The sequence below is a fragment of the Podarcis bocagei genome (genome assembly GCF_964188305.1).
Source record: "Podarcis bocagei genome assembly, chromosome: Z".
Classification (NCBI taxonomy): Eukaryota; Metazoa; Chordata; class Lepidosauria; order Squamata; family Lacertidae; genus Podarcis; species Podarcis bocagei.
This window is the reverse complement of record NC_138140.1, coordinates 1996087-2011484: the sequence shown is the minus strand read 5'-3', so window position 1 is coordinate 2011484 and position 15398 is coordinate 1996087. Positions and strand designations below refer to the sequence as shown.

The window sequence follows — 15398 nt, the reverse complement described above, 5'->3', positions numbered from 1 at the left end:
CCCCAGCTTAACTTTTCTCTTAAGATAGCAGCAGCGAAATCTGCTCTGTATCAAGTCCATTCCTGCCTTCACAGCTGTGTCACATGGCTTAACTTTTCCGAGAGATGAAAGTGGTGTAGTGTGGGAGTTTCTGTTGATAGCATCTAGGTGTGGGCTGGCAAGGAGGGCTGTGTTATTAGGGAGGGGACGCAGCTCAGGGCGAGGGTTTGTTTATTTATTTGCCTCGTCAGTGATAGGTTCAATAACAGGCACAGAGCTGAAGAGCTCTTTCAAATTGTCTAGTCTGACCCAATGCACAGTGCGAGCAAGACCTACAAACCAAGCCTTATGAGGAATGGTTGAAGGAATTGGATATGTTTAGCTTGGAGAAGAGGAGACTGAAAGGAAATATGATAGCCATCTTCAAATACCTGAAGGGCTGTCACATGGAAGAGGGAGCAAGTTTGTTTTCTGCCTCTCTGGAACCAACGGCTTCAGGTTACAAGAAAGCAGATTCCGACTCAACATCGGAAAGGACTTTCTCACAGTAAGATCTGTTCAGCAGTGGAACAAACTCTCTCGGGAGGTTGTGGACTCTCTTTGGTTTTTGAACAGAGCTTGGCTGGTCATCTGTCAGGGGAACATTAATTGTGATTCCCGCATTGCAGGGAGTTGGACTAGATGACCCTTTGGGACCCTTCCAACTCTACAATTCTATGCTTCCGTCTGCAGCTCAGGATATTACAACTGCAGCATCCTTGCTGCCTGAATATTTCCGTCGCAGGAGAGGCCACTGCCTGCTGTGGAGGAGGTTTCCTCGCTCGAAAGTTCTGAGAGTGTCTGTTCTACTACCAGACTCGTCGCCTCACCTCAGAAAAGGATGTTTCAGGGTTGGGCAAGATTCAGGAAAGGGCAGCCCAGATGATCAAGGGGACACTATGACTCTCCTGCAAGGAAAGGTTGCATGTTTGGGACTTTTTAGTTTAGACCATGAGTAGGCAAACTAAGGCCTGGGGGCTGGATCCTGCCCAATCGCCTCCTAAATCCAGCCTGGGGCTGGTCCGGGGATCAGCATGTTTTTACATGAGTAGAATGTGTGCTTTTATTTAAAATGCATCTCTGGGTTATTTGTGAGGCATAGGAATTCGTTCATTATTTCTTTTTTCAAAATATAGTCTGCCCCCCCCCCAGAAGGTCTGAGGGACAGTGGGCTGGCCCCCTGCTGAAAAAGTTTGCTGACCCCTGGTTTAGACAAAAGGTGACATGATAGAATAGAAAATGTATTTCTTGCATTTGTGTCCCAGCTTTTTCTCCAAGGCACTCAAGCTGGCTTACATGGTTCTCCCTTTTCTAATTTAATTTCCTGTGAGGTAGGTCAGGCTGAGAGACTGTGACTAGCGCAAGGTCACACCCAGTGAACTTCATAGCTGAGTGGGGATTTGAATCCTGGTCTCCTAGTTTGTAGTCCAGTACACTAACCCCAATACCATCCTGGCTCTCTCACAAAATTATGCAAGAAAATGGATTGAGAAAAGTTGTTATCTCTCTTGCAGAGCTACAACTCCTAGAGTGGCTTAATAATCAATCCGTCCTCATCGAGAGTCCTGAGAATAGTAGTGCTTCTGTGAGGAAAACAGGGAATCTCCTAACGACCTTCACCGCCCTTAACAAATTAACAGTTCCCACAAGCCTTTGTGGGAAGCCGCAGCTGTTTAAAGTGGTGTCATAGCGCTTTAAACGTACTGTGTGAACATGGCCTTCATATCATTCTGGGCACCTTTTGTGGATATTGAAGAAAGCTTGTGAGAATGTTTATCAACCAAATTGACTGCTCCCGTTGTCAGAAGAAAAGTGTGGCTTCAGAAAACAAAGCAAAGGTGCCTTTAGCTCTGTACTCCAACAATTTGACAACTGGCCCAGCTAAAGTTGGTGGATCTCCTAAGTACAGACTTGTGGGTCTGATTTTATGGCCTGTTTCTTAAATGAATTGGAGTCCATGCACATCAAAACTCCCCCTCTGGTTGACTGGTGTGGGTTCCTATTTGCTCTCCTGCTGTGTGTTCACACACCTTCCCGCCAGAGCTACTAAACTGAGCCTTGATGTGAACTAACTCCATTGAAAAGCCTTGTCTTTGAGTTGCTTGGATGGGAGTCTTTGTAGTGGTTCATTCACATATGAAAGCCACCACTCAATTCTGCAGCTGTTTACTATCACCTTTAACCACTTCAATTTTGATTTTCAAAAGTTATTATTATTAGTGGTGTTTCCTATAAGGGCATGCCTGAGCTACAGGGGTCTTGCAGCTTTAGCTGTGACTCCAGCGCTGCAGGGAGTTGGATTAAGTGGCCATTGGGGTCCCTTCCAACTCAGCTGTTCTATGATTCTATTAAATAAATGGACAGGAGAGATGAACTCTTAGCCACACGCCAGAGGGGCAATCTTGGAATTGGTTTTTCGTTCTTCCCTTGCAGGGCCACCGCAGCTTCCTGATGCACAGCTGGTAGCTGAAGAGTTTTTCCTGCGCAAGAAATTCCACCCGGACCCCCAGGGGACAAACTTGATGTTTGCGTTCTTTGCCCAACACTTCACTCACCAGTTCTTCAAGACGTCTGGGAAGATGGGGCATGGCTTCACCAGGGCTCTAGGCCATGGGGTGAGCAGAGCCCTAGCATGCTAAATCCTGGGGGCCTTCAAAGCTTCATCCTGGGTCTACTGCTGCAGAAATAAGGGCATGGAGTGACCCTCAAAGGTGGTTCCCCCCCACCCCCCCAGTACAACATTGATATGCACCGCTTGATTTCTTTTTTAAAAAAGAAAGAACCTCAAAGTGGCTTGCAAAAAGATAAAACAAACAAACAAAATCAAGACAAAATCACAACAGTACTTTAAAACATACAAAAGTTAAAACACTAAAACAGTTTGGAATTATCTCAACTGGGTAGGCTTGATACGATAATCTTTATTGTCCTTGTCCCATACAGAACAACAAAATTGAAAAAACTACATAAAATATTCAAAACCCAACAAGCCTGCTATCCCAGCTATCCCAGCCTGGTTAGCCCCCTAAAAACTCTGATACCCCATTACTGAATACAATATACTCCCACAGAGACTACCTTACAATGCTTTTAAAACCAAAATCGCATTTGGATAGAAACTGTTTCTCAGGCAGCTAGTCCTAGTCTTTATAACCCTGGACCTTCTTCCAGAAGGCAGAAGCTGAAAGAGATCATTTCCAGGGTGCACACTATTCCTGCAGCTTTCTTAGGCACCTGAAAGCATAGATTTGATCCAAGGTGGGAAGAGTGCACCCAATTATTCTCTCCGCAGTCTTTACAACCCTGGATAGCGTTGTTTTCCCCCTGACTGTGCAGCTCCCAAACCACACACACAGACTATAAGTTAATACTCTCAACCAGTGCAGGTCTCTGAGCACAGGTATTAGCAACCATGCTGCAGCCTTCTGCACTAACTGCAGCTTCTGGATCAGGCACAAATGAAGTCCCGCACATTGCAGCCTTGATGAAGGGGTGGAAGAAAACATGGTAGAATGGAGAAAAGACAGAACTTTTTCTGGGGCCAAGTGGAGTGCCCACTTCTGCAGCTGCCTGGGTTCAAGGCCCTCAGGAGGTCAATGGTGGCTTCACATTTAAAAGAGCTATGCAGAGTTCAGTGAGGGTTGCTTTAGTCAAGGGCTTTTGTGGGCAATGCTTCGGCTCCATCCAATGAGGACCATGAGGACAAAGAGGATTCCAGTGGATACAGAAAGGAGGGTAAAACAGCATGTGAAGCATGAGTTTCTCTTGGCATTGGGTGACAAAACAAACCATATGTCAAATGGAAGCATGTATACCACCTTGCAAGCGTGCACATCCAGAAAGGTTGGTTAAATGCCACCCTAATCTCCCAAGTAGTGAGAGACTCCAGGGGTTCCAGGTTCAGTGTCCTTGAGACGAAGGTCATCGGAGATTGCGGTGTCTTTAGGATACAGTGGTACCTCTGGATGCGAATGGGATCCGTTCCGGAGCCCCATTCGCACCCTGAAGCGAACGCAACCCGCGTCTGCACATGCACGGGTCGCCAATTACCGCTTCCACGCATGCACATGACATCGTTTTGAGTGTCTGCACACACACGAGCAGTGAAACCCGGAAGTAACGCGTTCCATTACTTCCGGGTCACCGCGGAGCGCAACCCGAAAACGCTCAACCCAAAGCTACTTCAACCTGAGGTATGACTGTATGTAGTTTTATTCACACATCTATACAACCTGAGTGTAAGATGGAGAGACTCACAGCATTAACATTCCAATGGGTTTGGGGATCCAGCACAGAGCGTGTCTCTGGGTCTCCAGCTTCCAGCCTGCTTTTTTCAGCTCAGCTCACACACACCACCCTGGCTCTTGTTCTCCTACCTAGCAGCCAGGTGAGGATGGAGAGGAAAGACCTGCCCATCAGCCTGGAGGGCCTCATCCCTTCATTGTAGCTCTTGCAATGGAGCCCATCCTTTTGGGATGCGGATGAGGACACTGCAGTGGCCAGCCAAGGCCATCGTCTTACAAAGAAACTTCTCTGGCTAGTTCAGCAGTAGGATCCTCTCTTTGATTCTAGCCCTCCCTGGGTACAGGACCCCAAGAACTGGAAGGGAGACATGGCATCATCCAGACTCACCTCCCTAACACACATCACTCACTTCCAAGAATATGAATACATTAGATAAATAATATTGAAAGTCTGGCAGTCCTTTTGGAAAAGCAAAAGCTGTTCCCTGAGGCGGGTGGGTGGAATCAAGAGCAGAAAAATACAAGGGAAGGGCAATTAATCCACTCCCCATCAGGGTGTGTGACTTATTCCCAAGTAGGTTTAAACCCTAAGACAGTACTTTTTTTTTTTTGCCAGGGGGAGGGGCAGGATGGGCAGGGAAGAAATTAATTACACAGGTTAATTTTTATATTGTTTTATTGCACACCAATGCTTTAAATTCTTTATTTTATGTTACCTGAATTTGGGTACCAGGTAAGCAATAACATCTCTAAGCAGTTTATGCAGAATATAAAATATACGTTTAAGAAGTTTATAAATGTGAGCAGTTAGAAACAGGTTCTTCTATATCTGCAGCTGGAGGCAGTGATGCTTCGAATACCAGTTGTTGGAAACCACTAGCCTGATCCGGCTTCCGGGGTTTTCTGATGTACTTACCGTATTTTTCGCCCTATAGGACGCACTTTTCCCCCTCCAAAAATGAAGGGGAAATGTGTGTGCGTCCTATGGGGCGAATGCAGGCTTTCCCGGGCTTCTTGCAGCTCCGCGCCACCCTCCGGATACCGGCGCAAAGCTGCGCGGAGCTCCGGAGGGTGGCGCGGAGCTGCCTGCACTCCAGGGCTTCTTGCAGCTCCCCGCCACCCTCCCGATCCCGGCGCGAAGCTGCGCGGAGCTCCGGAGGGTGGCGGGGAGCTGCCTGTGCTCCAGGGCTTCTTGCAGCTCCGCGCCACCCTCCCGATCCCGGCGCGAAGCTGCGCGGAGCTCCGGACGGTGGCGGGGAGCTGCCTGCGCTCCAGGGCTTCTTGCAGCTCCGCGCCACCCTCCCGATCCCGGCGCGAAGCTGCGCAGGGCTCGGGAGGGTGGCGCGGAGCTGCCTGCGCTCCAGGGCTTCTTGCAGCTCCGCGCCACCCTCCCGATCCCGGCGCGAAGCTGCGCGGGGCTCCGGAGGGCGGCGCGGAGCTGCCTGCGCTCCAGGGCTTCTTGCAGCTCCGCGCCACCCTCCCGATCCCGGCGCAAAGCTGCGCAGGGCTCTGGAGGGTGGCGCGGAGCTGCCTGCGCTCCAGGGCTTCTTGCAGCTCCGCGCCACCCTCCCGATCCCGGCGCGAAGCTGCGCGGAGCTCCGGAGGGCGGCGCGGAGCTGCCTGCGCTCCAGGGCTTCTTGCAGCTCCGCGCCACCCTCCCGATCCCGGCGCGGAGCTGCGCGGGGCTCCAGAGGGTGGCGCGGAGCTGCAAGAAGCCCTGGAGCACAGGCACCTCCGCGCCACCCTCCCGATCCCGGCGCGAAGCTGCGCGGGGCTCCGGAGGGTGGCGCGGAGCTGCCTGTGCTCCAGGGCTTCTTACAGCTCCGCGCCACCCTCCCGATCCCGGCGCGAAGCTGCGCGGAGCTCTGGAGGGTGGCGCGGAGCTGCCTGCGCTCCAGGGCTTCCTGCAGCTCCGTGCCACCCCCCGGATCCCGGCGCGAGGTCCTGCGGGGTCGCAAGGCTTGCAGGCAGCAGCCTGCAGCCCATAAGCTCGGGGGATAGCAGGGAGGCGCAGCGCCGCCACCCCGCTATTCCCTGACCTGATCTGAAGGCTGGGGGGGGGGGGAGAAGCAAGCTTGCTTCTCCCCATCGCCAGCCCCATAAGCTGGGGGACAGCGGGGCAAGCCGCTGCCCCACGGAGGCTAGAGATGCTGTCCCTGAAGGCAGAAGAGGGAGATGGAGCGCTCTGTCTCTCTCTTCTAGCTTGGGGATGGCTGCGCAAACCTGGGGGGGAAATAAATTTTTTTCCCTTGATTTCCCCCCCAAAAAACTTGGTGCGTCCTATGGGCCGGTGCGTCCTATAGGGCGAAAAATACGGTACATGCTTTCAAAATTTCTATTTTTTTTAATAGATATTTATTAAAATTTCAGAAATTATATACAAAAAACAAACAAAACACAGACAAAAAACAAGTATAATTTCCGTCCCTTATTTTCTTATCCTTACTTCGCTGACCTCCTCCTACCTCCCCTTTCTGTATTCCAATTTCAAAATATTTATTCAGCAAGTCCTCTCCCTTAATTTCATTTAGTTTTAACCATTCCTTTCTTTTAACTTAAACATTACTGCTATAAACCACTTAGCTTCTAAACCATCATCATTCTAACATTTATTAATTTTGCCGTGTTTCTCAACCCTTTCTTCATCTTTGGTAACCTTATTTTCCTTTGGGTTAGTTCATTTAAAAAAGAAAAATCCAGTTTTACCCTATCCAAACTTAATCATCGAACTCATACCTCAGTTCATATTCTTAAAACATTTTTTCTAAGGTCGACCAAGGTTCCCTTCCACAAATTTCCCAGTTTACATAGCAATAATATAAGAAAATGAAAACAACAAAATAAATTATAATTATGAACCCTTTGGATTCCCAAACTCCTCCCCCCCTTCCCGGTTTCAGCCCCCCAAAATGTCCATCAGTCTTAATCTATTATCAGCCTGGAGCTTTCAAAATTTCTAAATGCAGAGCAACTGCTACAGTTTCATGAGCTGTAACCACCTGGACCTTTTCTGCAGGTGGATCTTGGACATTTATATGGAGACAACTTGGAACGCCAGCATGAACTGAGGCTCTTCCGAGACGGGAAGTTGAAATACCAGGTATGAAAGTGGTTAAATGGTCCTCCTGCCTTGGGAGAGCAAAACATGATGACCCTAGACAGCTGCTGCCAATCAAAATAGTCAATACTGGGCTAGATGGGCAAACAGTCTGGCCTGCTCATCATCCCAGGTGGGGTACTCTGTCCGATGCCACAGGAGGCAAATCTGTGTTTTATTTGTATGGTTTTAGAATGTCTCTAATCCCCTTCAGAATAAATATTTCCTGGGCAGGTTATGAAGCATGCAGATGAGGGTGATGGGACCAAGAGAAGGGCAGGTTCGTATGGGAGGACATGATATTTCAGATAGCTTGGGCCTGCGAGGTGTTTGAGATGCACCCCTGACGCGCACCCTTCCTCTCTCACCTCCCTAGGTGGTGAAAGGGGAAATTTATCCCCCGACGGTACTGGACGCCCCCGTGCACATGATCTACCCAAAGCACATCCCCGCAGAAAAGCAGCTGGCTGTGGGCCAGGAGGTGTTTGGGCTGCTCCCGGGACTCATGATGTACGCCACCATTTGGCTCCGCGAGCACAACCGCGTCTGTGACCTTCTCAAGCAGATTCACCCCACCTGGGATGATGAGCAGCTGTTCCAGACCGCAAGGCTCATTCTTATTGGTGTGTGAGGGGGGAGGGTTGTGGGGGAGGGCAACAGGGCAGTGGGGTGTTCCAACCAAGTGCCATGCCAACATTCTTCCAGTGTTATTTACTCCACACACACACTCATCCATTCTCCATCAATTAATGAGGAAACAATTTGCATTTGAAAATTATAGACTTGTAAAATGGTAGCATTGGAAAGATATTCCACACACACACACACACACACACACACACACACACACACACACACACCATATCGTCCAACCCCCTGCAATTCAGGAATCTCAGCTAAAGAATCCCTGACAGAGGGCCACCCAACCTCTGTTGAAAAACCTCCAGTGGAGTCCACTACCAAAGGAACAAGAGAGGCGAAATCTGTGAATCTGACTGTTTTACCACCAGTATTTTAAAAAGCACATAAGCATCAGATTTCCTGGATTCTTGACCTGTTTGGACAGATTAAGAAGCTGGTACAGCTCCAAAGTCCAGCATGATAATACCATCTTGCAGATCGATGTTTATGTTAAAAACTTTGTTATGGAATGGACCACCAAGCCCTTATTATCTTTAGGGCTTAGGTGGGATTGGCAAGGTGAGATGTTTGCGGCTTTTTAGTTTAAGAGAAGGTGAGTGACATAATAGAAGTATAGAATGTTAGGCCTAGCATGGAGAAAGTGGAGAGAGAAAAGTCTCTCCCCCCCCCATAATAATAATAATTATAATTATAATTATAATTATAATTATATATCTATTCATACCCTGCCTTTTGGCCTGTCAGAATGCATAGCCCTAGAACTCAGGGACACCCAGTGAAGCTGAGTGTTGGAAGATTCAGTCCTTCTTCATGCACCATATAGTTAAACTATGGAACCACAGGAGGCAGCGATAGCCACCGAACTAGATCGGTTTTAAAAAGGGATAGACAAATTCATGGAGGAGACGGCTGTCAATCGCTTCTAGCTATGATGGTTGTGCTCTGCTTCTGCAGTTAGGAGCAGCAGTGCTCCTGAAAACAGAAGCTGGAAACCACAGGAAGGGAGAAGGCGCCTGCGCTTGAATGCTGTTTGCTGGATTCCGGTTGGGCATCTGGAGGCCACTGGAAGGACAGGATGCTGGCCTGATCCAATGGCCTCCTCTTATTTCTTAGATCCCAAACTCAGTTGCCTGCATCCTCACCCCTTGACTCCCTCCCTCTGCTCTTCCCAGGTGAGACCATCAAGATCGTCATTGAGGACTATGTCCAGCATCTGAGTGGCTACTTCCTACAGCTGAAGTTCGACCCAGAACTCCTCTTTGGAGTCCAGTTCCAGTACCGGAACCGCATTGCAGTGGAATTCAACCAGCTCTACCACTGGCATCCACTGATGCCAGATACCTTCAAGATCCAGGATCAAGAGTACAGCTACAACCAGTTTGTCTACAACACCACTATGCTGATAGACTATGGAGTGGAGGCCCTTGTAGATGCCTTCTCCAGGCAGCAAGCTGGGCAGGTGGGTGCATTGGCCACACCCATCCCAAAGGGCCAAGCCAATCTTGAGGAGCAGGATGGTTTTTGGTCCACCAGGATGGGAAAGCGAGCGAACCTAGGGAACTGACATACCTCAAGTAGCCGTACCATGCCAGCTGGAACTGTCAGCTTTTAGTTCTAATAGATCAGTGGTTCCCCAGCTTTTCTGGGCCACTGCCCCCTGGTTTTACAAACTTGCCCCAGTGTCCCCCTACCCTATAAAAAGGATTATTCAGAATAGCTGTTTACATGACCCACGGTGGAAGATACCAACACAATAAAATTCAAAACGGTGACAATTAAGCACACATTTGTTGAAAATCGAATTAAAACTATTTAGTGTAATTAAGTCAACAGAACTGATGAACTTGATCCAGTGATATCAGCTTAGCAAGAGACTTAGATACCACCTTTAGTAACTATTTCACTGTTCAGTAAATTCTGAATGTGACAGATGGGCTTGATGAAGTGAAATCAGTTTCCCAATACCTGGTTTGAAATCGCAGGAATCATTCACACACATACACACAGTGCTTTTTTCTGGGGGACGCAGGGGGACGCTTTGTGAATCTACGTTTGAGGGGCAGTATTTCAATATGAGTAGGAAAAAGAGGACCCCTAAACATTTTTTTTAAAGGAAAAAAGCACTGTACACACATACTTCACCTACCACAGATTCATGGTCACTAACTTATCAGAAAATAAATAGCTGTTGTCAATAATTAGCTAAACAAACATGAACAAAGGACACAGATTTGACAATGAGAGGAGCAGTAAAACTTTAAATATAAAGTGAGGAAGGTGTTTTGCTTTAGGAAGGTGTAAACTGGCCAATGGTAACTGTACACTCGGCATGCTCAGAGGCACCCACCTCCAGCGCACCCTTGCCTCTTAGCACCCCACTAGGTAATCCTCGCCCAGGGGGTGATAGCACCCACTTGGGAACCACTGTTGCAGAGAGTCTGGATAAGAGTTTGAACAGTGCATTTGCTGTTGTCTGTCTTTGTTTTTTTGCAGTGCTGATTTGTGGCCTCTTTCTTCCCCTCCCTCCCATAAAAGGCTGTTTTCATATAAATGCCTGGCCAGTATGGCTGAGAATTTTAAGGGTTACTGCTCATTCAAAGTTTTCCTGCTCACAGGCTATTTTATTGCTTCCTGTTCAGTGCAGCTGAGGGATTTGTGATCAGCTGCACCTTAAGAGAAGGAAAATTATAGCTCCATAAAGAAAGAAGAGGGGAGAAGTAAACAATGAAGGGTAATTAAAGCCATTAATGGGGAACAGGAACTGACTAATCAAGGGGCAATTCACCACAAATCCCTCAGCCTTGTGGACTAGAAAGGAAGGACATGTAAAGAACTTCTTAACATTGCAGGGGACCCTTAACTGAAGGAGACTTACATGTGAGTAGACATTACATGGTCCCAGGGAGAGACTTAATGGGACCACAGTGCTATATTAAGTGCTGCCCCAAACCACCATTTTAATTACCGTACCCTTCCTGCTGACTGTAGAAAAGCAGAGCCTCAGTCCTGCAGCTGTGGAAGCAACTTTGGTGTCAGAAGTGGGATTTGGATTTTGACCCCTGTCCTCCCAACGGATGGTCTGCATGCTATATCTGACCCCCAACCATCCCAACAAATTACTTATGATTACATGCAAACGGGAACTTCTCAAGGGTGGGTGGGAAATCTAGGTGGCTTGGCCCCTCCCCTCCTGCTAACCAAGCCTCTCCATTGGCTTTTCAGATTGGTGGGATACCGAACATCCACAAGCAGCTTCTTAAAGTGGCCATTGGAGTCATTGAGGAGTCAAGGCTGCTGCGCCTCCAGTCCTTCAACGAATACCGGAAGAGGTTTGGCATGAAGCCCTACACCTCCTTCCAGGAGCTGACAGGTAGGGCAGGGGTCTCCCAGAGGGGTCACCATCCGGGACACTTTAGATGCCACCCCCACCCTGCAAAGGCCATTGTGTTTCCCTGTGAGGAAAAGGCTAAAAAGTGTGTGTGTGTGTGTGTGTGTGTGTATCGGTGTTTTAATTTGGGGAGGGGGAGTGGTAGAGGGTGAAGGGAGATGTTGGTTTCTGAAAGAGTATGCATGGAGTAGAGCCTGTTTTTCCTAGAGTGCTTGAATTCAGTGTTGTCCACTGAAATGGACACATAGAAGATTCAGAACTGTTTATTAATTATTATATTTGAATGTATCACTCACCTTTCACCCTGAGGTCCCAGACATCCCCACCCCGCAGCATACAGAACTCACTGCCACAAGATGCATCACTGCAGGGATGACGACTTAGCCTTAGAGGCTCACTCCAGTGAGGGGGAGGAGCCAGGGTAGTTAAGCGGAAAGTTCATATTCGGATGCAGTCGACCCCTGAAGCTGAGGGGCAGGGATGGGGTGGGGGGATAAGGTGGAAGAGGGAAATTGTCTGTTGTGAAAATAACATGGGGAGGAAGAGAGCCTTTGTGTCTTCTTGAGCTCCTTGAAGAAAAATGAGATATAATATTTGAAATACCGTGGTACCTCTGGTTGCGAACGGGATCCGTTCTGGAGCCACGTTCGCAACCTGAAAGGAACGCAACCCTCGTCTGCGCATGCGCGGATTGCGATTCGCTGCTTCTGCACACGCCCATGATGTTATTTTGCGTGTCTGTGCAAGTGGCAAAACCCAGAAGTAACCCTTTCCGGAACTTCCGGGACGCAACCTGAAAAAACGTATCATGAAGCAAACGTAACAAGAGGTATGACTGTAAATGAAATACAGAATCACAGCCCACTTTTGAGCAGAAGAGGAGCCCCGCTGGATCAGGCCCATGGCCCATTTAGCCCAGCATCTCATTCTCACAGTGGTCAACCAAATTCTCCAATGGGACACCCGTAAGCAGAACCAGGCAGAAGAGCAACTTTTCCTTCCCGTTTTGTTGTTGAGTCGTTTAGTTGTGTCTGCCTCTTTGTGACCCCCTGGACCAGAGCACACCAGGCACTCCTGTCTTCCACGTCAAACTCATGCTGGTAGTTTCTCCAACCATCTTGTCCTCTGTCGTCCCCTTCTCCTTGCGCCCTCCATCTTTCCCAACATCAGGTTCTTTTCCAGGGAGTCTTCTCTTCTCATGAGGTGGCCAAAGTCTTGGAGCCTCAGCTTCCCTTTCGTAGTTTCCAGCAACTGAGATTTGGAAGCATTTCTGCCTCCCAACTGTGGAGGAAGAGCCGAGCAATCAAGGCTGGGAGCCATTCATTGGACAAATTCATGGAGGAGGCCAAGGCAATCCTCTTTCAAAGCCACCCATGGTGGTGGTTGCTACTGCCTCTTGCAGGAAGGAGTCCCATAGATTAACTGTGCGCTGTGTGAAGGAGGACCTTTGTCTGCCCTAAATCTTCCATATTCAGTTCTTCCTCTCTCTCCCTCTCTCAGGTGAAGAAGAAACTGCTGCCAAACTGGAGGCCCTGTACAGAGACATTGACGCCCTTGAGTTCTACCCAGGTCTGCTGGTGGAGAAGAGCCAGCACAACTCAATTTTCGGCGAGAGCATGGTGGAGATCGGGGCCCCATTCTCCTTGAAGGGTCTTTTTGGGAACCCCATTTGCTCCCCAGAGTACTGGAAGCCTAGCACCTTTGGTGGTGATGCTGGCTTCCAGCTGGTGAACACGGCCTCACTCCAGAAACTGGTGTGCCTCAACGTGAAGAGGTGTCCCTATGTGGCCTTCCGGGTTCCTGGCGGTGGAGAGGATGCCGTTGTGCTTGCAAAGGAGAAGGGGCCATTGGATGAGCTCTAGGACTGCAGCGGGGGCAGAGGGCAGGGGCTGCTCCTTGACTTGGCTGTGGTCCATCCAGTGGCAAGTGGCAAGGAGTGGTGGTAGACTATGGCTGGCTGGTGGGGAGGAATGGAGAGAACGGAACAGCATCCCTGCTCATCACATACCTGGAAATGTATTGTGGAGGGTTAGGTTCACAGAGGAGAATTAAAAGTACAGTTTACTGGGAGAAATGAATTGCCTTTTGTGGTCAGCCTGTCCTCTGCCCAGTCGGCTTCCTCTTTCCTTCCCATCTTCTCCTTCCAAGGTCATTTTGGCCCATCACACGCAGCAGTAAAACACGTATTACAGGGACATTGTTGGGTGCCAAGACCTTTCGCCTTATGACACATAGCCCAAATCACCTGCTCCTCCTGCTTTCAACTTTGATTTTTATTTGCTTTACTTTGCTTTCTATGAGGGCTGGGCACTGTTGGGGAGCTCCTCAGCCACCTGTCCTGTTAATGTCCCAGTTGTCTAGACATAAAAACCAGCACAACACACTATATGTAGATTTATGTCTGCTTCATCATATGCCATGGGTTCCAATTGTATCTTTCACCCCCTGGAGCCAGTTCCTAAACATGATTCCCTAAAATCTCTAGAGGAAAATATGGAATTGCAGAACCATGAAGTCGTAAGGGACTCCAAAGGTCATGTCGTCCCTTGCAATGCAGGAACATCAGCAAAGCATGCAAGACAGATGGCCATCCACTCTCTGCTTCAAAATCTCCAAGGAAGGAAAGTCCACAACCTCTCGAGGGAGACCATTCCACTGTCAAACAGCTCTTCCTCTCAGAAAGTTCTTCCTGATGTTTAGTTGTAATCTCCTTTCTTGTAACTTCAATCCATTGGTTCGAGTCCTACCCTCCATAGCAGGAGAAAACAAGCTTGCTGCCTCTTCCATGTGACAGCCCTTAAGGTATTTGAAGATGGCTATCGTATCTTTTCTCACTCTCCTCTTCTCTAGGCTAAACATACCCAGCTCCTTCAACCGTTCCTCATAAGGCTTGGCTTCCAGACACACTTGATCACATCTTTCGCTCTCCTCTGCACACCTTCCAGCTTGTCAATACAATTGCAGAACCAGTTCAATCTCTTTTAAACCTGTGGTGTATACGTGCCTTAGAATAATAGGTTTGGGAAATTTTTGTGGGAGATATAAAGTGTTTTCCTTTTGACCTCCACTCAGGTGAGTGTGTGTTTCTGCTATGGGGCGGAGAGGGTGTTGGGAGTGCAGGGAATGGTCAGAATAAATAGTGATTTCATTTCCAAAAGTCACACATGTGCTTCCTTTCTTTAGGGTGGGGGACCATTTATCATGCCATCAACTGGCAAACATGGTCAATGCTGGGGGCACAGGTGTGGTTGGTGGGCCCTTGAGGACAAGATCCAGCCAATCATTCTCCTGAAAGTGCTAAGATCTCTAGTCCAGGAGTAGGGAGACTCTTTCAGACCAAGGGCCACATTCCTCCCCAGGAAATCTTTCAGGGGCTACTTGCCAGTGGCGGAGGGGTACAAAGTGGGTGCTTTGGCAATAAGCTACATTCTGGCCACACAAACAGCAGAAGCTTCTACATGCACACAAACATGCATCACTCACCCAAACCAGCAAGAGGGGTCATCACAATCCCAGAACACCATCTTGATCAGGGAAGCCCAGCTTTTCATACCCCGTGGAGCACAAGAGCGCACAGACACACTGCCTTGTCATGCTGGGGTGGGGGGGAGTGAGGCCAAAATTTGAGCCCCTGCCCCACAGCCCTCGCACTGCCTTCCCAAAGTCAGCTCAGTGAGGTACCAGGCTTTGGAAAGGAGGTACCAGGCTCTGGCAGAGCCCTAGAGCCCTAACAAGGCTTCAGTTAAGCTCTCCCCCCCGACTTACATTGGGAAGGCAGTGCGATGGCTGGGGGGGGGGGGTTCAAATGTTGCCAAGGGCCTCAGAGAAGGCCTCAAGGGCCGCATTGGGCTGTGCATAGCACATGGGGCAGAGGAAGGGAGGCGGTGGAGGTGGCCCGCCATGGGTGTCATCATTGAGGAGGGTGACATTCGGCGTGCCACCCGCAACTCCCAAGCCTACCCCAAGCTGTCGGGGGGAGGGGCAGAGCTGTGCCCCCTTCCCCCTTCAT

At 49.1% G+C, this 15398-nt stretch overlaps 1 protein-coding gene across 1 annotated transcript in view; it reads left to right on the top strand.

The window, feature by feature from the left end:
- PTGS1 (prostaglandin-endoperoxide synthase 1) overlaps positions 1-14550 on the top strand; it is a 53570-nt gene extending 39020 nt beyond the window's left edge. Inside the window, exons 6-11 of the mRNA XM_081179768.1 lie at positions 2452-2633; positions 7279-7362; positions 7736-7982; positions 9174-9460; positions 11224-11371; positions 12890-14550. Of these exons, the coding sequence (XP_081035894.1) occupies positions 2452-2633; positions 7279-7362; positions 7736-7982; positions 9174-9460; positions 11224-11371; positions 12890-13251 (1310 nt within the window). The 3' untranslated portion in view covers positions 13252-14550. The remainder of the gene's footprint in view (positions 1-2451; positions 2634-7278; positions 7363-7735; positions 7983-9173; positions 9461-11223; positions 11372-12889) is intronic.
- Positions 14551-15398: the final 848 nt, after the last annotated feature.